The 26,459-nt window shown below is 43.2% G+C and overlaps 1 protein-coding gene across 5 annotated transcripts; it reads right to left on the reverse strand.

Annotated features, from left to right (window-relative positions):
- Positions 1–5,513: 5,513 nt before the first annotated feature.
- On the reverse strand, positions 5,514–25,904 carry LOC123497986 (receptor-type tyrosine-protein phosphatase T-like). Of its 5 annotated transcripts, none has more exons than XM_045245027.1 (11): positions 25,656–25,904; positions 21,366–23,068; positions 20,101–20,972; positions 19,538–19,723; positions 18,161–18,261; positions 14,285–14,410; positions 12,603–12,726; positions 11,835–12,086; positions 10,665–10,784; positions 7,057–7,205; positions 5,514–6,591 (listed from the first exon to the last, which is right to left on the reverse strand). In XM_045245027.1, exons 2-11 carry the CDS (start codon positions 21,433–21,435, stop codon positions 6,387–6,389), a joined length of 2,205 nt encoding a protein of 734 aa, XP_045100962.1. In that variant the 5' UTR covers positions 21,436–23,068; positions 25,656–25,904; the 3' UTR covers positions 5,514–6,386. The 5 variants fall into 5 exon arrangements, with proteins under 5 accessions (XP_045100962.1, XP_045100963.1, XP_045100959.1 ...); XM_045245028.1 differs by having other exon boundaries at positions 7,057–7,202; positions 21,366–23,072; XM_045245024.1 differs by having other exon boundaries at positions 21,366–23,072.
- Between the last annotated feature and the right edge of the window lie 555 nt (positions 25,905–26,459).

Consider the following 26,459-nt stretch of genomic DNA (forward strand, 5'->3'; position numbering starts at 1 on the left):
TAATGAGAGGTGGAAGTAATGGCGGTGGCGATAGCGGTGGCGGTGGTGGTGGTGAGCAGGAAAGAAGACTTGGCATAAGGGATATTTATACTTTGAGCTGGCAGTATTTACTTAGCGAATATCGTGGAAAAAAGGGAGCTTATAAAGAGGTATATCATTGATTATTTTGATATATTGCAAGTGTTAGTATATCATAAGGATCTGTTTAGGTGTGGATGAAATGTAGTGTCAGGTAAAAGAGTGGAGGTTTAGTATTACATATGTTTAGTTGAGCGAATGGTATTAATGATAGTCAGGTAGTGTGTGTGTGTGTGTGTGTGTGTGTGTGTGTGTGTGTGTGTGTGTGTGTGTGTGTGTGTGTGTGTGTGTGTGTTTGGACGTAAGGGTAATTTATTTTGGTGAAAGGTATTAGTTTGAATGGAAAAAGAAAACAATAAGTTTGGGTCTGTTCTGGATTTGCGCATCTTCAATCTGATTTTTTTTTTGTATATATATATATATATATATATATATATATATATATATATATATATATATATATATATATATATATATATATATATATATATATGTATATATATATATTTGGAGTTCAGTGTGTTGAAAAGTTTTTGGTGTTTTCGCTACTTGTGTTCACCATTATTACCATTATTTAAGCGGCTGCCTCAGTCCGGCCCGACCACCACGACATCCGTAAGCTTAACTACGAGGCAGACCGCATAAAAAATTCACGCCGTATGGTGGCACAACTCATTCTGTTTTATGCCTCGTAGGTTCCATTGCTTCTGCTGTATGGAATTTATAGACAACATGCAAAAAGTGGATGAGTGCCTCACATACTGTTTCTCAATAATTATTTATTTCTCTAATTCTGGTAAAGATTGGTATGTTTCATAGACGCTTCATAACTGCATGAACATGTCAAATTCAAACTTGCAATGCGCTTAAGCACATACCTCGCAGCAGCTCATGAACTAATAAACTAATAAATGAAAATAAAAGAAATATTTGCAACGAGTGATAAGATTAATACGGATGGAGGTCAGTATTCAGGAATTGTGATCACACCATTAGGCACAGAATTAACTCCATGTCAACTCTACGACAAAAAAGATAAAAATGCAACGAGTTGAAGTTTGTAGTTGTGTGGCAAGGAGCCGTTGAACACTATAGGATGGTATTCAGCGCAAGGTGTGTGGCGACGCCCGTTCATCGCTCTATTGGCTTTTTAGCTTTATATTAGTTGCGATTAACGATTGTTTTTTTTTTTTTTTTACATTACAAGGGCACTGGCCAAGGGCAAACACAGTGTTGGAAAAAAAAAATCCCGCTGGTTGCCAGGCCCTGTTAAGAGGAAAGTAGAAAGAGAAAAACAAAAAATCTAAAAGGAGGGTCCAGTTAACGTAAGAGGTGTCTTGACACTCCTCTTTTGAAAGAGTTTAAGTCATAGGCAGGTGGAAATACAGACACAGGTAGAGAGTTCCAGAGTTTACCAGTGTAGGGAATGAAGGAGTGAAGATACTGGTTAACTCTTGCATTAGGAAGATGGACAGAATAGGGATGAGAAGAAGTAGAGAGTCTTGTGCAGCGAGGCCGCAGGAGGGGAAGGCATGCAGTTAGCAAGTTCAGAAGAGCAGACAGCATGAAAACAGCGGTAGAAGACAGATAAAGATGCAACATTGCGGCGGTGACTTAAAGAATCAAGACAGTCAGTTAGAGGAGAAGAGTTGATAAGACGAAAAGCTTTAGATTCCACCTTGTTTAGTAAAGCTGTGTGTGGATCCCCCAGACATGAGAGCCATACTCCATACACGGGCGGATAAGGCCCTTGTACAGAGCAAGCAGCTGGGAGGGAGAGAAAATGGACGAAGACGCCATAGGACACCTAACTTCTTGGAAGCTGATTTAGCAAGAGTAGAGATGTGAAATTTCCAGTTTAGATTTTTAGTGAAGGATAGACCGAGTGTGTTTAATGTAGAGGAGAGGGAAGTTGAGTGTTATTGAAGAAGAGAGGATAGTTGTCTGGAAGGTTATGTCGAGTAGATAGTTGTAGAAATTGAGTTTTTGAGGCATTGAACAAAACCAGGTTTTCTCTGCCCCAATCAGAAACAAGTGAAAGATCAGAAGTTAGGCGTCCTATAGCATCTCGCCTTGAGTCATTTAATTGTTGTTGGGTTGGGCGTCTGTTGAACGCTGTTGAATAATGCAGGGTGGTATCATCAGCATAGGAGTGGATAGGGCATTGAGTCAGATTTAGGAGATCATTGATGAATAATAGAAAGAGAGTGGGTGATAGGACAGAACCCTGTGGAACACCACTGTTGATAGTTTTAGGGAAGAACAGTGACCGTCTACTACAGCAGCAATAGAACGATCGGAAAGGAAACTGGAGATGAAGGTACAGAGAGAAGGATAGAATCCGTAGGAGGGTAGTTTAGAAATTAAAGATTTGTGCCAGACTCTATCGAAGGCTTTCGATATGTCAAGGCCGACAGCAAAGGTTTCACCGAAGTCCCTAAAAGAGGATGACCAAGATTCAGTTAGGAAAGTAAGAAGATCACCAGTAGATCTGCCTTTACGGAAACCATACTGGCAATCAGAGAGAAGGTTGTGAGCTGATAGATGCCTCATTATCTTCCTATTAAGGATAGACTCAAAGGCTTTAGAAAGGCAGGAAATCAAAGCTATAGGGCGGTAGTTAGAAGGATTGGAGTGGTCACCTTTTTTAGGGACAGGTTGAATGTGAGCAAACTTCCAGCAAGAAGGATAAATAGAAGTAGAGAGACACAGATGAAAGAGTTTGACCAGGCAGTGAGCGAGTTCGGAAGCACAGTTTTTGAGAACAACAGGAGGGACTCCATCCGGACCGTAAGCCTTCCGAGAATCAAGGCCAGAGAGGGCCAGGAAAACGTCTTTATAAAGAATTTTAATTTTAGGGATGAAGTAGTCAGAGGGTGGAGGAGTAGGAGGAATATGCCCAGAATCATCCAAAGTTGAGTTGGTAGCAAAGGTTTGAGCGAAGAGTTCAGCTTTAGAAAAGAAGAGACAGCTGTAGAGCCATCTGGATGAAGTAAAGGAGGGAAAGACGAAGAAGTAAAGTTGTTAGAGATATTATTGGCTAGATGCCAGAAATCTCGAGAGGAGTTAGAATTGGAAAGACTTTGACATTTTCTATTGATGAAAGAGTTTTTAGTAAGTTGGAGAATAGATTTGGCATGATTACGGGCAGAAATATATAGGGCATGAGTTTCAGCAGTTGGATGGCTACGGAACCGTTTGTGAGCCGCTCTCTATCATTGACAGCACGAGAACAAGCAGAGTTAAACCAAGGCTTTTTAGCTTTAGGGTTAGAGAAAGTATGAGGAATGTATAGCTCCATGCCAGAGATAATCACCTCTGTTATGCGCTCGGCACAAAGAGAAGGATCTCTGACATGAAAACAATAATCATCCCAAGGGAAATCAGAATAGTACTGCCTTAGTTCCTCCCACTTAGCAGAGTTAAAATGCCAGAAGCACCTCCGCTTAGGCGGGTCCTGAGGCTGCACTGGAGTGATAGAACTGGTAACGGAAATTAGATTGTGGTCGGAGGAGCCCAACGGAGAGGAAAGTTTAACAGAGTAAGCAGAAGGGTTGGAGGTTAGGAAAAGATCAAGAATGTTGGGCGTGTCTCCAAGGCGGTCAGGAATACGGGTAGGGAACTTCACTAGCTGCTCTAGGTCATGAAGGATAGCAAAGTTGAAGGTTTGTTCACCAGGTTGGTCAGTGAAAGAAGATGAAAGCCAAAGCTGGTGGTGAACATTGAAATCCCTAAAATGGAGATCTCAGCAAAAGGAAAGTGAGATAAGATGTGCTCCACCTTGGAAGTCAAATAGTCAAAGAATTTTACATAGTCAGAGGAATTAGGTGAGAGGTATACAGCACAGATGAATTTAGTTAGAGAGTGACATTGAAGTCTTAGCCAGATGGTAGAAAATTCTGAAGATTCAAGATTGTGGGCACGAGAGCAAGTGGTGTCGTTACGCACGTATGCGCAACATCCAGCTTTGGATTGAAAATGAGGATAGAGCAAGTAGGAGGGAACAGAAAAGGGGCTGCTGTCAGTAGTCACAGACAACTGTGTTTCGGTTAGGAAGAGAAGATGAGGTTTAGTAGAGGAGAGGTGGTGTTCCACAGATTGAAAATTAGAACGAAGGCCACGAATGTTGCAGAAATTGATAGTGAAAGTATTAGATGAAGTGTCAAGACACCCAAGGTCGACAGCAGAGGGGCAGTCCGACCTGGGGACATTTATGGTCCCCTTCCCAGAGGGGGACTCCGAGGCAGGGCGTGGTGAAGCCATTATTAAATTTTGATTTGAAGAGAGTGTAAAAGTGTAAGGTGTTGTAGTGTAGTGTAGGAAGTAGTAGAAGTTGTCTTTAGAGGGCAGGCTGCAGCTGCTCAATTGTATAAATGAGACCACAAAGGGAACCGGGAAGAGAGGACACGGGGAATCACTCAGTCTGCAGCAAGAGGGGCTAAGTTTTCTAAGATACTGAATATGAAGACAAGACCTGAAGTTAGATTGGTGGTGGTGGTGGTGTGTGTGTGTGTACTGAATTATGTATACTGATGAAATAGTTATTCGTGTATATCATGTAATCAGTATATTATTAGACTTCTAGATACGTGAATATTGTGTTCAGGCTTACTGTAATGAGAAGATTAATCTTAGATATTAACGTGAATTTTAGCATATTGTAGTGCTTAGAAATTAAGATATTCTTTAGACATACGATAACGTTATGATATTCCCTGGCACATAACTAAGGAATGAATGGTTGTTAGTCTGCGGTGTCGTGGGGCGTGTTGTGTAAAGAATGGATTCTTTTTCTTTTCGTTTCTTTTTAACGTTTGCTGTGTGGCGTCGTGAAGGCGTCTCAGGCATATTGAGAGGGAGGGTACATGATTTTGACCTTGTGTTGTGTAGTTAAGGTGATTTCTAGGATTTTTTTTTTTTTTTTTTATTTCAGTCGAATGGTGAATATATATATATATATATATATATATATATATATATATATATATATATATATATATATATATATATATATATATATATATATATATATATATATATATATATATATATTAAAGGGTGACATTAAAAAATTCCCGCTCTTTTTAGAAAAATATTTCCTAGTAGGAAAGGTGTAATCGGAAAGGATTCGTGCATTGGAATTGTTAAAAGTGCATGATGTGAATAGGAAAATATTAGTCTCTATTAGTTTCAAATTGTGGAGATGAATAGTGCAGATTATTTTATGGGAGAAGCTTATTTGGAAAGGTGAATACTATTGGATGCGTACTTGCATATTTTAGATAAGAGAGGCACTACGAGTATTTTTATCTGTTATGCAAGAAGGGAAATATTCGACTATAGGCTCTTGTTATGAAACGGTGTGTGTTCTTATAAGAGCTGTTTTCGAAGGCCACACAAAACAATTAGTCAGGTTCTTTTCGGTATTTTTTTCATAGATGATCCAGATTCCTTCTCACTAGAATCATGAAGACATCCTGGGAAGTCCCAGTAACCTCCACTGGATGTGTAAAACCTGTTAACGGCAATATGCACACGGCGCCAAAACGTTTGGTGAGTGGAATAATTGGAAACAGAGAAGGTCAAACGTACAGCGTTGAGGGAAACAGTAAAGGATGAAGACACTGGTTTTCCGTCTGTAGTGAAAATGGGAGTATATCCGCTGCATCACTAGATAAGCAGCTTTATGAAGTAGACTGGTAGATTATAAATTATGTACGCACTAGTCAACAGATGAGCTCTCCGTTTTCTACTTTGCTGATTTATGCATTCTTTCACACGGTTACGGATCTATTTTTGCGATTTCCAGAGTGGTGTAAAGGCGCAGATACTCGTACTAATAATGCTGTGCTGGTATCTGTGTTTGATTTGCTTTTGTTACTGTTGTTGCTGTTGTTGTTATTACTATTATAACCGGAAACATGCAGGTGTAAATGTTCTAAGAAGGTAAAAAGTGCACTGAATTGGGAAACGTGTTGCTTGATAACGACGAAAGACAGTATGGTGTGTGTGTGTGTGTGTGTGTGTGTGTGTGTGTGTGTGTGTGTGTGTGTGTGTGTGTGTGTGTGTGTGTATGTGGTTATCATTACTGTTGTGCTGTTGTTGTTATTATTGTTGTTGTTGTGGTTGTTGTGGCGGTGGTGTGTAGATTTAAGGATAATTAAATGGAGTGGATAAAAGGAAGTAGCTGCCATGATTGAACGGTGAGGAACATACGTAGCTCCTCCTCCTCCTCCTCCTCCTCCTCCTCCTCCTCCTCCTCCTCCTCCTCCTCCTCGTCTTCCCAGCGATTCACACACGCCTGCACTCTACCTCCTGGAGTCATCGGGGCTTGGGGGCGTGGGCGGGGCGTAGCTGGCGGCGAGGGAGGAGCAGGAGGCGGAGGTGGTGGTGGTGATGGAGTGGCGGGCCATGTAGCACTTGGACTGACGCGGCGATGGAAGAGAGGAGGCGTACTGGGCCACGGCGCGATGAATGAACTCATACTGCTCCCCTGTCTGTACCATGCCGCCCCTGGTGAGATGAAGGAGGTGTGCTGGTTATGCAGGAAGAGGAAGAGCAGTAAAGATAGGAAAAACCAGAATATTAGAACATTACAAGAGTGTTTTCATCAAAGTATCATGTGCACTACTATTATATAAAAATGAAATGTGAAAATCCAAGTACATCAGACGCCGAGACGTTTCCGGATATGGACCCTTGAAGAACATTACCCCAAATATTAAAACACTCCTACGCCGCAACCTCCACTACGTTCAGAAGGCTCTAGTTGAAGTGACATGAGTTTTAAAGTGTGTTTCTATAATTCTAATGACAGGTTAAAAAACTATCTACATTATCAACTCAAGAAACAACTCAAGAACCTGGCCAATCATCTCTGTGGCCCGTAAAAAATAGTCATAATGAGAAAGCAAAGCGTTTCAGTATATGGGCAACGGAGAGACGCACAAGAGTAACCCGAGCCCAGCCCAGCCTTACCTGTCCAGCCTCATTTGACACAAGATGCCGAGGATGTCCACCGCGTCCTCCTCCAGCAGCTGATTGATAGCGATGCTGATGGCCACAAAACAGCCGCTGCGCCCTATGCCAGCCGAGCAGTGCACCACCACCCCCGTCCCTGCCTGCTGCTGGAGGATAAGTGAGGGAGGGACACGGAATAAATAACAGGGGAAGACAAGGAGACGGGTAGGAAGAAAGGCAATAGTAAAAGATAAGTAAAAGGAAAGTACAAGATGGAGAAGATGAACAGAATTAGGAAACGGAGGAAAAAAAGATGCAAAATTAGATAATAAGGGTATGAAATATATGAAATGAGAGAGAGAGAGAGAGAGAGAGAGAGAGAGAGAGAGAGAGAGAGAGAGAGAGAGAGAGAGAGAGAGAGAGAGAGAGACTCGCCTTCCATGTTGTACCAATCATGTTTTGTGAGCTTTCATCAACTCATTAGTCATTATTATTTTTATTATTATTTTTATTATTATTATTACTATTATTATTACTATTATTATTATTAGTAGTAGTAGTAGCAGTAGTATTAGTATCGTTGTTGTTATTGCTGTTTGTACAGTAAAATTAATGAAATGTGCAAGTTATGAGAGTAATTTTTGCTGTTACTCTGCTTATACTTTTTTTTATTTTTCGTTCTTCCATCCATTCACTCCATTCCATCCTCTCTCTCTCTCTCTCTCTCTCTCTCTCTCTCTCTCTCTCTCTCTCTCTCTCTCTCTCTCTCTCTCTCTCTCTCTCTCTCAATACACCACACTACGACGCGTTTTCCGACATTTTAATTACCTGTTGGTTCCTGTGATCTTTTTGCTCATTAGATCCCTTACAAACCCCTGTCTCATTCTTTAGGTCCCTTACAAACCCCTGTCTCATTCTTTAGGTCCCTTACAAACCCCTGTCTCGCTCATTAGATCCCTTACAAACCCCTGTCTCGCTCATTAGGTCCCTTACAAACCCCTGTCTCATTCATTAGGTCCCTTACAAACCCCTGTCTCGCTCATTAGATCCCTTACAAACCCCTGTCTCATTCATTAGGTCCCTTATAAACCCCTGTCTCGCTCATTAGATCCCTTACAAACACCTGTCTCGCTCATTAGGTCCCTTACAAACCCGTCTCGCTCATTAGGTCCCTTATAAACCCCTGTCTCGCTCATTAGGTCCCTTACAAACCCGTCTCGCTCATTAGGTCCCTTACAAACCCGTCTCGCTCATTAGGTCCCTTACAAACCCGTCTCGCTCATTAGGTCCCTTATAAACCCCTGTCTCGGTCATTAGGTCCCTTATAAACCCCTGTCTCGCTCATTAGGTCCCTTATAAATCCCTGTCTCGCTCATTAGGTCCCTTACAAACCCGTCTCGCTCATTAGGTCCCTTATAAACCCCTGTCTCGCTCATTAGGTCCCTTACAAACACCTGTCTCGCTCATTAGGTCCCTTACAAACCCGTCTCGCTCATTAGGTCCCTTATAAATCCCTGTCTCGGTCATTAGGTCCCTTATAAACCCCTGTCTCGGTCATTAGGTCCCTTATAAACCCCTGTCTCGCTCATTATGTCCTTTACAAACCCCTGTCTCGCTCATTAGATCCCTTACAAACCCCTGTCTCGCTCATTAGATCCCTTATAAATCCCTGTCTCGCTCATTAGGTCCCTTATAAACCCCTGTCTCGCTCATTAGGTCCCTTACAAACCCCTGTCTCGCTCATTAGATCCCTTATAAACCCCGGTCTCGCTCATTAGGTCCCTTACAAACCCGTCTCGCTCATTAGGTCCCTTATAAATCCCTGTCTCGGTCATTAGGTCCCTTATAAACCCCTGTCTCGGTCATTAGGTCCCTTATAAACCCCTGTCTCGCTCATTAGGTCCTTTACAAACCCCTGTCTCGCTCATTAGATCCCTTACAAACCCCTGTCTCGCTCATTAGATCCCTTATAAACCCCTGTCTCGCTCATTAGGTCCCTTATAAACCCCTGTCTCGCTCATTAGGTCCCTTACAAACCCCTGTCTCGCTCATTAGGTCCCTTACAAACCCCTGTCTCGCTCATTAGGTCCCTTACAAACCCCTGTCTCGCTCATTAGGTCCCTTACAAACCCCTGTCTCATTCATTAGGTCCCTTACAAACCCCTGTCTCGCTCATTAGATCCCTTACAAACCCCTGTCTCATTCATTAGGTCCCTTATAAACCCCTGTCTCGCTCATTAGATCCCTTACAAACACCTGTCTCGCTCATTAGGTCCCTTACAAACCCGTCTCGCTCATTAGGTCCGTTATAAACCCCTGTCTCGCTCATTAGGTCCCTTACAAACCCGTCTCGCTCATTAGGTCCCTTACAAACCCGTCTCGCTCATTAGGTCCCTTATAAACCCCTGTCTCGCTCATTAGGTCCCTTACAAACCCGTCTCGCTCATTAGGTCCCTTATAAATCCCTGTCTCGGTCATTAGGTCCCTTATAAACCCCTGTCTCGGTCATTAGGTCCATTATAAACCCCTGTCTCGCTCATTATGTCCTTTACAAACCCCTGTCTCGCTCATTAGATCCCTTACAAACCCCTGTCTCGCTCATTAGATCCCTTATAAATCCCTGTCTCGCTCATTAGGTCCCTTATAAACCCCTGTCTCGCTCATTAGGTCCCTTACTAACTCCTGTCTCGCTCATTAGGTCCCTTATAAACCCCTGTCTCGCTAATTAGGTCCCTTACAAACCCGTCTCGCTCATTAGGTCCCTTATAAATCCGTGTCTCGGTCATTAGGTCCCTTATAAACCCCTGTCTCGGTCATTAGGTCCCTTATAAACCCCTGTCTCGCTCATTAGGTCCTTTACAAACCCCTGTCTCGCTCATTAGATCCCTTATAAACCCCTGTCTCGCTCATTAGATCCCTTATAAACCCCTGTCTCGCTCATTAGGTCCCTTATAAACCCCTGTCTCGCTCATTAGGTCCCTTACAAACCCCTGTCTCGCTCATTAGGTCCCTTACAAACCCCTGTCTCGCTCATTAGGTCCCTTACAAACCCGTCTCGCTCATTAGGTCCCTTATAAACCCCTGTCTCGCTCATTAGGTCCCTTACAAACCCCTGTCTCGCTCATTAGGTCCCTTATAAACCTCTGTCTCATTCTTTAGGTCCCTTATAAACCCCTGCCTCGCTCTTTAGGTCCCTTACAAACCCCTGTCTCGCTCATTAGGTCCCTTACAAACCCCTGTCTCGCTCATTAGGTCCCTTATAAACCCCTGTCTCGCTCATTAGGTCCCTTACAAACCCCTGTCTCGCTCATTAGGTCCCTTACAAACCCCTGTCTCATTCTTTAGGTCCCTTTTAAACCCCTGTCTCGCTCATTAGGTCCCTTACAAACCCGTCTCGCTCATTAGGTCCCTTACAAACCCCTGTCTCGTTCATTAGGTCCCTTATAAACCCCTGTCTCGCTCATTAGGTCCTTTACAAACCCCTGTCTCGGTCATTAGATCCCTTATAAAACTTGTCTCGCTCTTTAGGTCTCTTATAAATCCCTGTCTCGCTCTTTAGGTCCCTTATATACCCCTGTCTCGCTCATTAGGTCCCTTATAAACCCCCTGTAACCTCTCTGACTCACCTTCCTGACGTGGTCCACCTGCAGCGCCATCGCCAGGAGTTGGTCAGCCTCGGTGGGAGCCTTGTGGTCGGGCCAGGCAGTGTACCAGAAGTGAAGGGTGTCGTGCCTCTCCTCTCCACGCTATCACACCACAGCAGCACCACCACGCGACAGGCACACCAGCAAGGTCACCGCATCGCCGCCGCCACGTCCACAAATGAATGAGGTAAGAGAGAAAGAAAAAAAAAAAATGTGTTATGTTGTCAATACAGTTTTTCGTGTCTTTTTTTTTTATCATAAGCTAAAGTTTTCCCTGGACCTGAACCGTAGAAAGAGAGAGAGAGAGAGAGAGAGAGAGAGAGAGAGAGAGAGAGAGAGAGAGAGAGAGATACAAAATAGCAAAAATAAGTAAAAACTAAAATCCATATTGATGGGCGTTTTTAGCGTGTGAAAGAGCAGGAAGAGGAGGGAGAGCAGCAGCAGGCGAAGAAGTGAATATACCAACTTATGAAAGAAAAGCTCGTCAAGGAAACAAAAGAGAGAGGAAAATGTGATGAAGCAGGTGACTAGGAAGAGAAAAGAACAGGTGTCAGACTTACAGAACCAGAAAATATTAGAAAAAAAAAGAAGAAATGAAGAAGGAGGAGAAAAAAAAGAACGAAAAGGAAGATAAAAAAGTGGGAGAAAGATGAAAACGTATATGAAAAGAAAAAAATGAAAGGATATGGAAAATATGCAGACACCAAATAAGTAGAGGGGGATAGAGAGAGAGGAACTAAAAAGAGGGAAGATAAAGAAATAGGAGAAGGAAGATGGAAACGTATAAAAAAGGAAAGAAGAGATAAAAGGATGAGGAAAATATGGAAAGAGAACGAATGATTAGGAGGGAATAGAGAGAGGAAAAAAAAAACAAAATAGATCAAGAAATAGGAGAGAGGAGAAGTGGCAAACCGACATCATTACGAAATAATCAACAGGAGAAAGACTCTTAAGAAACTGACTAATTATATGCTGAGAGAGAGAGAGAGAGAGAGAGAGAGAGAGAGAGAGAGAGAGAGAGAGAGAGAGAGAGAGAGAGAGAGAGAGAGAGAGAGAGAGAGAGAGAGAGAGAGAGAGAGAGAGAGAGAGAGAGAGAGAGAGAGAGAGAGAGAGAGAGAGCACAAAGCGTTTCTGAATACGGCTTTTACTTACCTGAAGGGACAACTGCCTGATGGTGTAGCCACTCTTGACAATCACTTGGCGCACCGTGACTGTGATGTCCCCGTAGGTGCCGGTGTGGGAGGGCACGTAAGGCTCACACTTCACCCGCTGCTTCTCCTTGAGCCTGGTGATCATGACGATGGCTGGCGAGCGTTCCTGCAGCACCATCCGCCACAGGTCCACCACGGTGTTCGCCAGGGGCCCTTGAGTCACGATGTACGCTCGCTCCTGCCCTTCGTAGCCCTGCAATGCGCCCGTTTATCTCAGTGTGTGGCAAGCATGTGGGATAGATATACTTGCCCTCGCGTTTTGATGTGGTATACTCGTGCGTGTCTAAGCCAGTAGTAGCATTTAACAACCCACTCCCTGAAGAACATTGTCGTGTAGGGAATCGTGGCTCTTAGTCTGAAACGCATGGTAGTGATTGTTCTTTGCAGGTTGTGAGTGAAAGGGGAGAAATATATTCCTTTTACTTATGGACCTCGTAACGTTTCGCGCACGTTTATGCGCGCGCGCACACACACACACACACACACACACACACACACACACACACACACACACACACACACACACACACACACACACACACACAAATGCATACCAACAAAAAAAAAAAAAATAGGACAAATAAGTTTACACACTCAGGCAGACCGGACCACATACTACTACCGGGCACACACACACACACACACACACACACACACACACACACACACACACACACACACACACACACACACACACACACACACACACCCTGACGTAGTTGGCGTTGATGTACTGGCCGGTGGGGTCTGAGCTGCACAGGGTGACTCGCGTACTCTCGTTAGGAAGCACAGTGCGGTACCTGTTCTTGGAGGCGCTACCCGGCACATCACACCTGGGGAGACACGCACACAGGCGCAGACAGTTATAGAAAATTCAAAGCGAAGGGAACGGGAAGGAAATATAGAGACATTACGGGACGAGAAACATGATGAAAGGAAGAGGTAGGTGTGGGAAAAAAAAATGAAAAGATAGCAGGTAGATGGATAAAAAGATGATGAATTGTATACATAGATAATAATAAAAAGAAAGGCTAAGAAGTAAAACACAGCACCACTACAACATCAAATTCAAGAAGGGAAAATAAAGTAAACAAGACAAAGAATAATAAATTAGAAAAAAAAACAAGAAAAGAAAGGAAAGGAGGAGTAGGATGATTGATTCATTGGTTGGTATTTTGAATGATAGAAATAGAAAAAAAAAATACAGAGGGTTACATACAATAACGTTACAACGCAAAAATCCTTGAAGGTACACGGAAATTCTCACCACATAGGGAGGTTTCGATATTGTGTACAAGTTACGTAGCGTCCAGTCTTGCATAGGGTACATCCAACAAGAGAGGAAAGATAAAGTGAGGGAAGACTAATAAAAAGGAAGAAGGGCATTCAAAAATATTTCACACTGAGTAGATGGTTTAAACAGTACAACATCAGAATAAGAATCACAACGAGAAGAAAAATAAGAGATGGACGATGAAAAAATAAATAAATGTAATAAATATATAATAAAGAAGAACCATTCCACACGGTGTAACAATAATAGCAAAAACACGAAATACTAATAGAATCTTGGATACCCCTTTGACTGCTAGTGACAGCATAAGAGTAACTATGTGAGTAATTGGAAACGCTTTTAACCCCTTCAGCACTGGGACACGTTTTTACCGAGATTGATGTACGATTAGACCATTTTATTGACATTAGGGTCTGTGAAGGTCAGAAGATTAATGGCCACAGTCTTCACTAGTTTAAAGCTCCAAATAAGTTTCTGAAGCTGTATAAAATCACCAAATAGTACGCAGAATGAATATAAAAACGCCTCATGGTACTCAAGGGGTTAATGAGAGAAAAAAAAAATATGCGAGCAATTTAAGGCTTGAACTCGTTGTTGTTGTTGTTGTCAGTGTTGTCTTGCAAAATTGCACTTACAACTCCCACCAGCCCACGGCCCGTATTCTCAAACGTGTTGCTGTTTCATCACGACTATTCTCAAAGGCCACAGAAATTATTAATTGAGTTCCTAAGAGTTTTTTCTTGCTCGTGTTAACAATATAGGTCTTCCTGTGACCTGAACTCATTTCAGAGGGAGGCTTCAAGACATTTATCCCATCTTTTTGACCTTCAAACCTACTCCGGGGACTGGCAACTAAGTGGGCCTTTTTTGTTTAACTTTTTTTGTTGCTCTTGGCCAGTGTTCCCTTCTTACATAGAGAAGGTATTTTGTTCATATACCACTTAAACCATAAAAACACCTTAAGAAATGTCACTGCATTAACTAGAGGCTTTTTGAATGAAGAGTAAGTGCGACGCAAGAGTGTTTGAGAGTGGTCCTGTAGCGTGAAGCCTGAGAGCCCGTAGCAGTCAAAGGGGGGAAGGTGGAGCCGCACTTACTTGTCAGGATGGTTGAGTGGTACCTCCCAGAACTCTGCATGCAGCGCCCGCCCCTCCTTCAGGCACTGTCGCAGCTGGCGCCTACTCATCCTGTTGCCCGCCGTCATGAGAAACTCCTCTGGCGTGCTGTGGGAGGCGCTGCTGTTACCCTCACTACTTCACGTTATGGAGGAGTTAGTGTGACATGACTCTCCTACCATCCCTTATGTCGCGTCGCCTTCACTGTACGGGTATTATTCTACCATGACACACACACACACACACACACACACACACACACACACACACACACACACACACACACACACATACGGCCCGGTAGCTCAGTGGTTAGAGCGCTGGCTTCACAAGCCAGATGACCGGGGTTCGATTCCCCGGCCGGGTGGAGATATTTGGGTGTATCTCCTTTCACGTGTAGCCCCTGTTCACCTAGCAGTGAGTAGGTACGGGATGTAAATCGAGGAGTTGTGACCTTGTTGTCCCGGTGTGTGGTGTGTGCCTGGTCTCAGGCCTATCCCAAGATCGGAAATAATGAGCTATGAGCTCGTTCCGTAGGGTAACGTCTGGCTGTCTCGTCAGAGACTGCAGCAGATCAAACAGTGAATTACACACACACACACACACACGAGACGCAGTCGAGGAAGGACGCAGTACCGTCGCTCCGAGAATCAGCTGATCTTCATTACCTATTGTTTTGAGTTTGCAGTGGCCTGGGCGAGTAGTGTAGACTCATTTTTTTTCATGAATACAGTGTTAAATAATCATGAGTGAGGAAGAGATTCCATCTAAATGCAGGTATGAGACACGGGAAAGAATGAAAGCTGATGATGACTATGTTGGTGAGGGAGAAAGAGCATTTGAAGGCTTTGATACGGCGCATACTTCACTATTTGATAGAGTGTTGACTATTGAACGTAAATTAGATAAATTGATAAAGGAGAGTATGGGAATGAAAGAGAATGAAGAACAGGATAAAGAGCTCCAGAAATTGAAAGAAAGGATAAAAAGAGTGGAAGAAAACGAAACTAGGCTAAGAACAGAAAATGAAGAATTAAAAGGAAGTAGCTAACTACAAGAAATTGATGGAAGAAGGACTCGGTAAAGCCGAGAAAGAAAAGAGAAGCTGAAAGATCTAGTTAACAAAGAAGAAGAAAGAGTACAAGACGTGATTAAAAAAGAAGTACAGGCATGGAGAATCCAAGATAAGAAAGACAAGGAAACATTTCAAGAAGTATTTCAAGAACAGTTAAAAGAAAGAGATGAAAATATGACAAACAAAATGATAGGAGCCCTTAAGAAAAAAGAAAATTTAGTAAGAGAAATTGCAGAAAAAAAGTGTAATTATTTTTGGCCTGAAAGAAAAGAATGTTAAATATAGACCGAGGGAAAAAGACGAAATGAAATCAGTAAAAGACCTACTAAAACATCTAAATGACGAGGATAGACAGAACTTAGAAGAGGAAGTAGAAGAAATCCATAGAATGGGACCATATCAAGAAGGAACAGTGAGACCAATTAAGATATTACTAAAATCACAAGCAACAGAAGAAATACTATATTGTCAACAAAACTCAGACAAACAGAAAGTTGCAAAGATATATATATATATATATATATATATATATATATATATATATATATATATATATATATATATATATATATATATATATATATATATATATATATATAGAGATAAAGATAAGAAAGAAAAAAGAAACGAGGAGGAAAGGAAGAGACACAATGAACTGGTGGCAGAAGCAAGAGAAAAAATAATGAAAGGTCAGAGGAGGAGAAGGCATTTTTGGAGAATTATAGGAGACAGGATAAGGAAATGGTATATAAAAGAGAAGGAAGAGAAAAAATGGAGCAAGTTTAACTAAAAATGATAAGAACAAGAGATTAAAAATGATGTATACAAACATAGATGGGATTTTATCTAGTAAATTAGAATTAAGAGATTACATAAAGAAAGAAGAACCAGATATTGTATGCCTGGTGGAAACAAAGTTAAATGAGGCAATAAAATAGACATAGATAAAAGGTATAATATATGGAGGAGAGACAGAGTGGGTAAAGGAGGAGGAGGAGTCATGATGATGTTAAGGAAGGAGATGGTGGTAAATCAAGTGGAGTTTGGGGAAGGAAAATCAGAAATACTGTATATTAAGATACATATTAATAAAAAGGAGTTAACAATCATTGGAACATATGTGCCACCAAAACAAATTCATGGACTAATCAAGAATATAAAGACATGATAAATGACACAATAAGGAGTCTTACAAGAATCATTAAAGAAAGGAGAAAAGTGATATTAGTAGGAGATTTCAACTGTAAGGAGGTGGACTGGGAAAATTATGAAAGTGGTATGGGGGAAGAAGCCTGGGGAGATAGATTCCTGAACCTAATGATAGATAATTTGATGGTCCAAAGAGTAAAGGAAAACACAAGATTCAGAGGAAACGATGAGCCGGCAAGATTAGACCTAGTTTTTACAAGGGATATACAAATGAACGATGATATAAGATATAAGTGCCCATTGGGAAAGAGTGACCATGTAATATTAGAAATGGATATAGAAGAAGGAAAGGAAGATAGAGATGAATCATACAAAGGAGACCGATTAAATTACAGAAAGGCTGATATTGAGAATCTCAAGAACTATTTTAAAACGTAAACTGGGAGGAGATGGAAAACTCAGAGACGGTTCAAGAGAAATATAACTTATTTTTGGAAATATACAAAACAGGAGTCAGGAATATGTCCCAAAATATAGACCTAAAGAAGAAGGAAAGAAAGATTGGTTTAATGCAAGATGTGCTAGGGCAAAGGAGAAACGAGATGGAGCATGGAAAAGGTGGAGAAGAAACAGAAATCCAGAAAATAAGGAAAACTTCAAAACAGCAAGAAATGAATATGCTAAGGTGAGAAAGGAAGAAGAAAAGAACTATGAAAAGGACATTGTCGAAAAATGTAAGGAACAACCAAAATTGTTCTACAGATTCATAAATGGAAAAATAAGGCAAAAAGAAACAATAGAAAGGTTAAAAGGAGAGAACGGAATGGTGGAAGACCCAAAAGTATGGCAGAACTGTTAAATAGTAAATTTCATGAGGTCTTTACTAAGGAATCCAAATTTGAAAGACCACAGGGTAATAGAGAGACTGTCTATATGAAAGAGATTAAAGTAAACAAGCTTGAAATAAAAGAGATGATGAAGGAATTGGATGAGGAGAAGGCAATGGGACCGGATGAAGTCTCGGGCAGAATACTGAAAGAATGTAGGGAAGAACTAGCAAGTCCTATATACAACATCATAAAATGCTCAATAGAAAATGGAAGAGTACCAGTAGAATGGAAAAGAGCTGAGGTGGTTCCCATATATAAGAGCGGAAGGAAGGAAGAACCTTTAAATTACAGACCGGTATCACTAACTAGTGTAATATGCAAGATGTGTGAAAGAGTAATAAAGAAACAATGGATTGAGTTTCTTGAAGACAACAAATTATTATCAAATAGCCAATTTGGTTTTAGAAAGCACAAGATCGCATAGTAAGAAACTGAGGAAGGGAAGATGTCTGAGAAATGTTAAAAAAATATAGTTTCCCGCAAAGATGTATTGAGACTTGGAACAGTTTGAGTGAGGAAGTGGTGTCAGCAACGAGTGTGCATAGTTTTAAAGAGAAATTGGATAAATGTAGATATGGAGACGGGGCCACACGAGCATAAAGCCCAGGCCCTGTAAAACTACAACTAGGTAAATACAACTAGGTAAATACACACACACACACACACACACACACACACACACACACACACACACACACACACACACACACACACACACACACACACACTAGGGAGGGGACATACCAGTGGCGAGGAGGAGAGGTTACATCTGGGGGAGGTCCAGGGGCCGCCAGCTCCAGGGTGAGGCTGGTGTTGGATCCACGCCTCTCCAGCAGCCCCTTCGCCTGGGAAACAGAATATTGTCACCGTCACTGTCGCCATTAGTACCTCTATCACCAACATGAATTTCTTTGTTAGTAATTTCGTCTTTTACCTCATCAATATAGTGACGTTGTTATGGCTGCAGATAATACCATCATTATCACCATCTTCATCACCACCACCACCACCACCAGCACTGTCGCCATCATTATTACCATCATCGAATTCCATATAGTCAACTTTAAAATCACAATAATGTTCAATGTCATGACAATTAAAACCATTCCCGTGCATACCACCGAGTACCACCACCTCTGCCACAACACAGTCACCAGTCACCACCACCAGCACTACCCCATAATTCTATATCGTAAAAACAACAGTGAGCTACGAGGAAGGTCTCTTAAACTTCAATTTCAAAACTGTATATGATTGTATATAACGTTGTCTTCATCATTAGACAACACATTTAATGAAGACCTTGTTGTGTAGAAGAGTGTTGCATTATTTAGATACCCGTTGAAGGGATTGGTCCTTGCAGATTGTAAGTGGAAGGGCAAAGGGAAACAAAGGCTGTTCTTTATAATCTGGTCCTCAGTGTCATGGCCTTTTCAGTATTGTTATCTAACTGTAACTGTGATAAGGAGTGTATTTGCCGGAACGAAGACCGTCGGTAGCATTAGATGAGACTATAATATAATATACAGTGGTCTGCGGGGGGGGAGAGGGGATATTGCAAGTAACATTAATGACCGTCCGTTGGTTCCTTTACTGGGGATGACTATCTTAATTTATTTTCTTGGTTCGGTGGACGACCTCTCAGGAACTATTGGAAGCAGCCCCTCTTGTTGTGGTCTCAGCTCCTTAATCTTTTAAGTGATGACAGGATGACAATTGTTGCTTTAGTCTTGTAACAATACGTGATTTTACCGAACAAAAATAGTACTGCAGACGCTCAGGTTTTGATCTACTCGATTCTTCCTTTTTCTGTCAATGATACATATCTTTCGAAATTTAACTCTAGACTTGTATCATTCCACAGAACTTTAAAAGTCATACCAGTGGCAACATTTCAATAATATGATTTAATGTGGAAAGGAGCTACGTGGTGAACCTATAGAAACTCGCTGACATGTTCATTTTTCCCTATTTGTATTTAAATCTGCGGTTTTATCAATTCATTTATCAGTTATTCGATCTATTTATCTATTTGATTGTATCTTTTGTGTGTGTGTGTGTGTGTGTGTGTGTGTGTGTGTGTGTTATATCACTTATTTGTTCTTCATTATTGCACCTCACCTTTATTCTGATGGGCTCGGGGTGTAGGTGGTCCAGGGGGCTGAGGTGCTGCGAGGAGGCGGAGGGTGACGGACCTGTGGTGTTGGACGGGGCGGGGGTCGGTGGCTGGACGGTGGGGGAGCCAACCCGCCACTCCTCCTCCCCCTTCACCCTTTCCCGCCACTGTACACGGAGAGCCACCATTACCTGCGGAGAGGAAGAACAAGGAGGGTGACTGCACGTAATAAAGGAGCAAGTGTTCTGTTGGTGGTTCCTCTTGGTGTTACATGCTGTGCTCTTTTATATTGTTAACATTATTTGTTATCAAGATCCTCTAAAGGAACGTAGCTTTTTTGCTCCAGTTAATATGTTACTGCATTTGTGGCACCTAAAGGAATCGGAGCGTATAATACATCTCTTTACTATCAAGATATAGTGATCATTTGCGATAAGTACACACACACACACACACACACACACACACACACACACACACACACACACACACACACACACACACAGAGCTACTTGAGCCAGTAGGTTACCCTTGGCCAAAGCACAGATGTGTGTTGGGGATAACTCACCACCACGAGGATGATGAGCAGCATGATGGAGCCCAGCACTGCGGTAGCGGTGACGGGTGTTGGAGCTGGCTGTCTTTCATGGGGATCAGCCTGCCCCTCCCATCCACGCCCTCTATTGCTGCGGCTGAGACCCTGCCCATCCCTGGGGATATCTGGCACTACCTCCCCCGGAGCTCCTGCAGGAGAGTCTTCTTCCGTCATTAAGCGAAGAAAGGACTCGAGGCCGCTGGGCTGCCTGGCACTGGCCTGGGTGGGAGCGATTGTCGTGGTGGGCGCCGCCCGCACGTCAGGGAAGTACTGGCCGAAGAGCGGCGTCTCACGCACCGATTGCTGCAACGACTTTTGAACTCGCGCCGCGCCCACCAAGGACTCATTGTGCAGTAAACGCCGTGTTGGAGCTCCGCGACGACCTTCGCTCCCTCCCCTGCCTTGTTGGGCCTCGGGACTCAGAGCCCGTGGTATATAAGGCTCACCACGGGCACCCACCACCGGTAACGGCATGCCTGCTGTCCACCACAGACGTCCTCCGTAGCGACGAGACAGTGTGGCTCCGTCCCCAGCCACCGGTCGCCGTGGCACCGGCCGGCCATACTTAGTGCCTGAGTCGGCATGTGCGGTGCTTTCCGTGTAGGAATACTCGTACAGGTTTACCTCGTGTTGGTAGGGTTGCTCCAGCTCATAGTCCAGCCGCTGGGCGGTCTTCGCTTCCAGACCACGGTGAGCGTACCCACCATATTGCGGATACTGACGGCGTGGGGAGCTGTACCGCTCCTCTGGGTGAGCGACAGGATAGTGGCGTGGAAGGGCAAATTCCTCCCCTGCTTGCTGCCCACCAGCCCAGCTGGCCGTGGGGGCGTGCACGGGACTGCCTCCTGCGGGGACACGATCGAATTATGATTTGCTGCTGCTACTGCTGCTGCTGGTGCTGCTGCTTCTATTTTTGCTGGCAATGGTGGAATCATTGATAGTAATTGTTCGTGCTATACTGTGCTGCTACCTTTATCACTGCTTCTACTATTACTGCTGCTGCTGCTTCTACTGATTAAAAGAAACAATATTACCTATAACATTTTCTTATACTGAAATATTTCATCTATCACTGATCCGATATTCCAGCTACATAATAGTTATGCCTTACTTTCCTCCCTCCTTCCCTCTTTGCCTATGTCATTATCAACCTTTGTCTTGACTTGTCAGCCTCCCTTCCCCCATCCTTCCCTCATTATCTGCCTCATACATGGGTACTGTGCCTGCCTTCGCCTCACCTGTCTCAGTCGCCAGCCCTAAACAGAGGATGGCCGCCGGCAGCCATCCTCTTAAAGAAAGGAAGGGCATTCTGGGGCTGACTGAGAGCCGTCTAGGGCCGTCACGCCGCCACCACCAGCAGGCCCTCCTCCCCCATTCTCCGGTCAGTCAGGTCTTGCGATAGGGTGCTGGGATCCGCTGCGAGTGTGTAGCTGACACGTGTTTACGTCCTCCACCGGTGTGTGTGTGTGTGTGTGTGTGTGTGTGTGTGTGTGTGTGTGTGTGTGTTTTATCCTCTCAGTGTGTTGCTTTTGATGCTTCACTACAGACGGCCAATGTTCGTAGTCAGGCGTCTGCTTTCCACTGTTTCGCGACGTCTACCTCGCTTCCATTTATAGTAATTGATTGCACTTCCAATATCAGGTATTCCTCATTGTAGCGCCGTAATGTTCTCTTCACAGGAGTTTTGTTCTAGTTCAGTTTTTTTTTTCTGTCATTCTTTTTTCTAACGTTTGACAAATTTGTCATCACGCATTCACTGGAAAATACACTTACTTTCTCTGTTGAATATTCTTTTCTTTATTGTCTTATATACCTCAATACTTTCCCGCCAAAAACGCGTCTTTTTGCTATTACTTTTATTAATATTTTCTTTATTTCCCCACTAATTTCTATGCCACGCCTCACTCATGCGTCTCTGATCCATCTCTTGGAAAATCTTAATACTTGTGCTTCTATTTGGAATGTTCTCTACTTTTATTTATTTATTTTTTTCGTGTTAACGTATCTCAAACTTCTTCCTCTCTGCGTAGGAGTGTTGGATGGAAGTCGTCAGTCCTGCAGTTTCTCGATCCATCCATTAATCACCATCGCCGAAAACTCAGTGGAGTATTATATTTGGACGAGTGGAAGGACAGAAGCATAGGTTGAGTAAAAGTACTGACTCTTTGTAATGACGCTCGCTCACTTCATTCCTGTCATGCTGGATCTCTCTCTCTCTCTCTCTCTCTCTCTCTCTCTCTCTCTCTCTCTCTCTCTCTCTCTCTCTCTTTTACATCACATCATAGTCAGGTTTTGTTTTTTTCTTTTTTTTCGCTGCAAGTAACGAATATTGTACCAGGTCTCATATTTTTTATGGTGCTACGTTTCTTCCTTTCGATGAAATAATGTACTTTGCCACAAGCACACGCGTAGAAGCCAATAGACCTGCTAATGTTTGTTCTTCCTTGTGTTTATGTATGGCCTCGCTCACGTCACTGTAACAGACTGGTCACTGGAAACTCTTATCAAGTGTCCATGTATGTGTGGTTCCATAGTGTGACCCCAGTTCCTCCGTCAAGCACTACTCTCTTCACTGCTTCTCCTTTACCACCATTAGTAGAGTGTCATTATTCACTATATCACTTTTTTTTTTCTTATATTTACTTATGTCTATATCACTGTAAGCGTATCACTAGAAAATTTACATGTATATCACTGTATTCTCTCTCTCTTTCTTTTCCGTATCATTGACTAGCCTTCACTGTATTCTCTAACCGGTGACACTGAAGAGACAGGCTGTACACATTCACTGCATTACACTGCCACGACTCTCCGTTGCATCCTCGTCGTTGTCTTCGTCGCTCTATACTAGGAGGTCGTGTGTTTGTCAGTGTTGCTTCACCTTCAGCGCCTTCTTCAGTGTCGCGTGGTGGCGCTCACTCGCTCCCTCTCCTGCCGCTGACTGTCTGGAATAGAAGCCTTGACTGAGAGACTGATGAGCCCTCCCTCCGTTCCTCCCTCAGGCCTCCCTCATTCTCCCCCATTGCTCTCTTATCCACCTCTTCCTTCCATCCTGTCTCCATCTCTTTTTTTTTTATCTTTTCTTTTTCTTCCTACTTTACTATCCGTTCTTGCCTGTCTGTCTCTGTGTGTATTTGTCTCATATTCTCTCTCTCTCTCTCTCTCTCTCTCTCTCTCTCTCTCTCTCTCTCTCTCTCTCTCTCTCTCTCTCTCTCTTTCCCCAGCCAGCAACAACCTTGACCCGAGACGACCTGACCTACATCCCCGCCCAGCTGATCCTAATAACACAGGTAAAGGGAGCGACACGCCCTCCCTGTCTTTCCCTCTCTTTCCCTCCCCCATCACTCGCTCCTCTCGTCCTCACCAACCCCGCCCCTCTCCTCTCCTCGCCATCGGGTTAATGATATAATGGTGACGCGAGGCCACGTATGGAGGCCAGCGTTAATTAAGATATGGATACGTGTAATCAACTAACTCCTTGACGTGTGTGTGTGTGTGTGTGTGTGTGTGTGTGTGTGTGTGTGTGTGTGTGTGTGTGTGGTAGTAATAGTAGTAGTAGTAGTAGTAGTAGTAGTAGTAGTAGTAGTAGTAGTAGTAGTAGTAGTAGTAGAAGTTGTTGTTGTTGTTGTTATAGTAGTTGAAGTAATAGCAGTTATTGTGATGGTAGTGATGGAAGTAGTAGAAGCATTTACAGAAATAGTTGTAATAGTAGTAGTAGTAGTAGTAGTAGTAGTAGTGGTAGTAGTAGTGGTAGTAGTAGATATGGTTGTTGTTGTTGTTGTTGTTGTTGTTGAGAGAGAGAGAGAGAGAGAGAGAGAGAGAGAGAGAGAGAGAGAGAGAGAGAGAGAGAGAGAGAGAGAGAGAGAGAGAGAGAGAGAGAGAGCAAAACAAACCACGAAGACTAGGGTTGGTTTTACTTTAGCTGTTGTTCTTGATAGTGGATGTGGTGGTAGTATGTGTGTGTGTGTGTGTGTGTGTGTGTGTGTGTGTGTGTGTGTGTGTGTGTGTGTGTGTGTGTGTGTGTGTGTGTTTGTGTGTGTGTAAGGTGTATAGAATCCTAAACAAAACTACAAATGTCATATTTAACACCATGCACCGTTTAAACAGGCATTAAGTAATTCTTGGAGGATATAACTTGTTTTCTCCATCGTTTCGTAGCATAATGTGTAAAGAAAAAGAATAATAGATTAAAAAAAACAAAGAAAGAAAAGGGGGAAAAATATTGCATGATATTCACTACCTCTAAGACACCTACTATCAATGCTTCATCCTTCTTTCCAACCTATCAAGTGAACATCGATAAATGAACCTTCATTCCCAGCACTTCAGTAACTCCACTCTATATATTCATTACTCGCGGTCTGCTCTTCACTGGGACTCTGAACTAATCCTCTCTTGCCTCATATCTTTCTAAATTAGCTTCTATGAGTTTATAAAAAAAAAAACCCGTCAATTTCCTATATCTTACTCCCCACTTCGATGTTACCTGTATAAAAATTGCCTTATTCTACCATGTAATAGAAAGAGAATTAGTATAGAGAAGAACACTAAGCAATGTGGAATCTCATTATTTCTCTTCAGTAGCTTATTATACACTGCTGTCTTTATTTCTTTTCATTACGTGTGCCGAAGATTAGCTAAGGACTAAAAGATAATTAAATTTAAAAGTTTGCTCACTCGCCTCTTCCTAGAAAGTATGTGATCGGAGGATAACAAAACTTAGACCAATCCAGTTCCACGGGTGTGTGGATACTCTGCTTGCAAGAGTTTCAGTCATAGACTGGAATAAAAAAAGTTTACCATTACAAGGAATAAGGTATGCATATATTGGTTAACTTTCGCATTATTGAGGTGTGTGTGTGTGTGTGTGTGTGTGTGTGTGTGTGTGTGTGTGTGTGTGTGTGTGTGTGTGTACATGCGTGCAAGTGTGCGTGCGCGCGCGCTCGAGCACTTGTGTGCGGGCGTGTGTGCGCGCGCGTCTTAGCTATCTTCACTAACTTTCCCTTGGAGATTGAACATTATTTCACCGTTTCTAACAAGACATCTTGCACATTTTACCATTACACCCTTAATTTCTTCCCATTCCTACACTCATGACTAACCGTCAGATGAAGCAAGTCTGTGGGGAGAAGTGAGAGACAGGACGCGTGAGTCACAGGAGGCCTCACTTTGCATGGCACGAGTGAACGTCTTGGTCATGTCAACACTGCTCACTGACGATGTTTGATGCTCGTCTGGCCTGTTTGAAAACAAACACCTCTTTCTGATCACAGAGTCTTAAGAATGAAGAGCGGTTACTCCAGTGGAGGCTAGTGAGCCTTTGCTAATAAGCTCCCACGGTTCCCGGTACTGGATGCTCGCGGCCGGTTTGTTTACATCGCAACAAGAACGACGCTTCTCGGGTCTAGTGATGTTGTCGGTGCCTTGGTCTTCTCATGCACACACACTTCCTTGCGATTGCTTCCTACCCTCCCCTGACACTCCCACACCCTCAAAACAACAGTTTCTGCACATCCATCTTCACACACCTGCTGTTCGTCTTGCACTGAGCGGATGCTGCCTCTGTCAGGAGGGATTATGGGTTCGGCTGGGGCTACACCACCTTATGCTATAGTGAATAGCCTGCTGGAGGGCTTCCCCTCGCTAATTAGGTGAAACAGGTAAGTGTGTGTAAGGAATAGGGACACCTGCACGAGGGAGCGAGGTGTTGTGTCTCCAAGAGGCGGCGTCACGACACAGCTCCACCTCCCTCCTCACAGCTGTGATCAATACTGCAGCAGCTCTCGCAGGCCTCCCTCCCTCTCTCCTTCCCTCCTCATCCCTCCTATCCTCCTTCCTACCAATGCCCTCAACCCCACCGTTCTCTTCCTCTGCTTCCCCCTCTCCCTATCTCCTCATTTATCCACCACCTTCTCTCCCTTGACCGTTCCGTTTACTCCTCGTGCTGCCTCATGATAAAGATTAGCTAGACCTCACTCTCTTCGCTCCCTTTCCTCTTAACCTCCTTGTCTCTATCTCCTTCCTCGAAGTCTCACTAGTTCTTATTCCCCCTCCTCCTCCTCCTTTCCTCTCCCTTCTCATAATGGCGGTTTTTCTGTCGTCTTCGTCATGATTTACCTCACCACCATTCATTTTTTTTTTTTACTTCATTTGTTACATATTCCTCACGTAGAATTTAAGCTGCCTTGGTAAAGTTGTAATCTTAAATCTCGTACTTTTAGACTTAATTGCATGTTCCCGTCGCACAAGTGAAATCAAGTAATTACTTGCGAAAACCTAATGATGACCTCAGAGTGGCGAGCAATCAGGCCGAGATTACTAGGTCGGGAACC

The sequence above is a fragment of the Portunus trituberculatus genome, chromosome 47 (assembly GCF_017591435.1).
Source record: "Portunus trituberculatus isolate SZX2019 chromosome 47, ASM1759143v1, whole genome shotgun sequence".
NCBI classification, from domain to species: Eukaryota; Metazoa; Arthropoda; class Malacostraca; order Decapoda; family Portunidae; genus Portunus; species Portunus trituberculatus.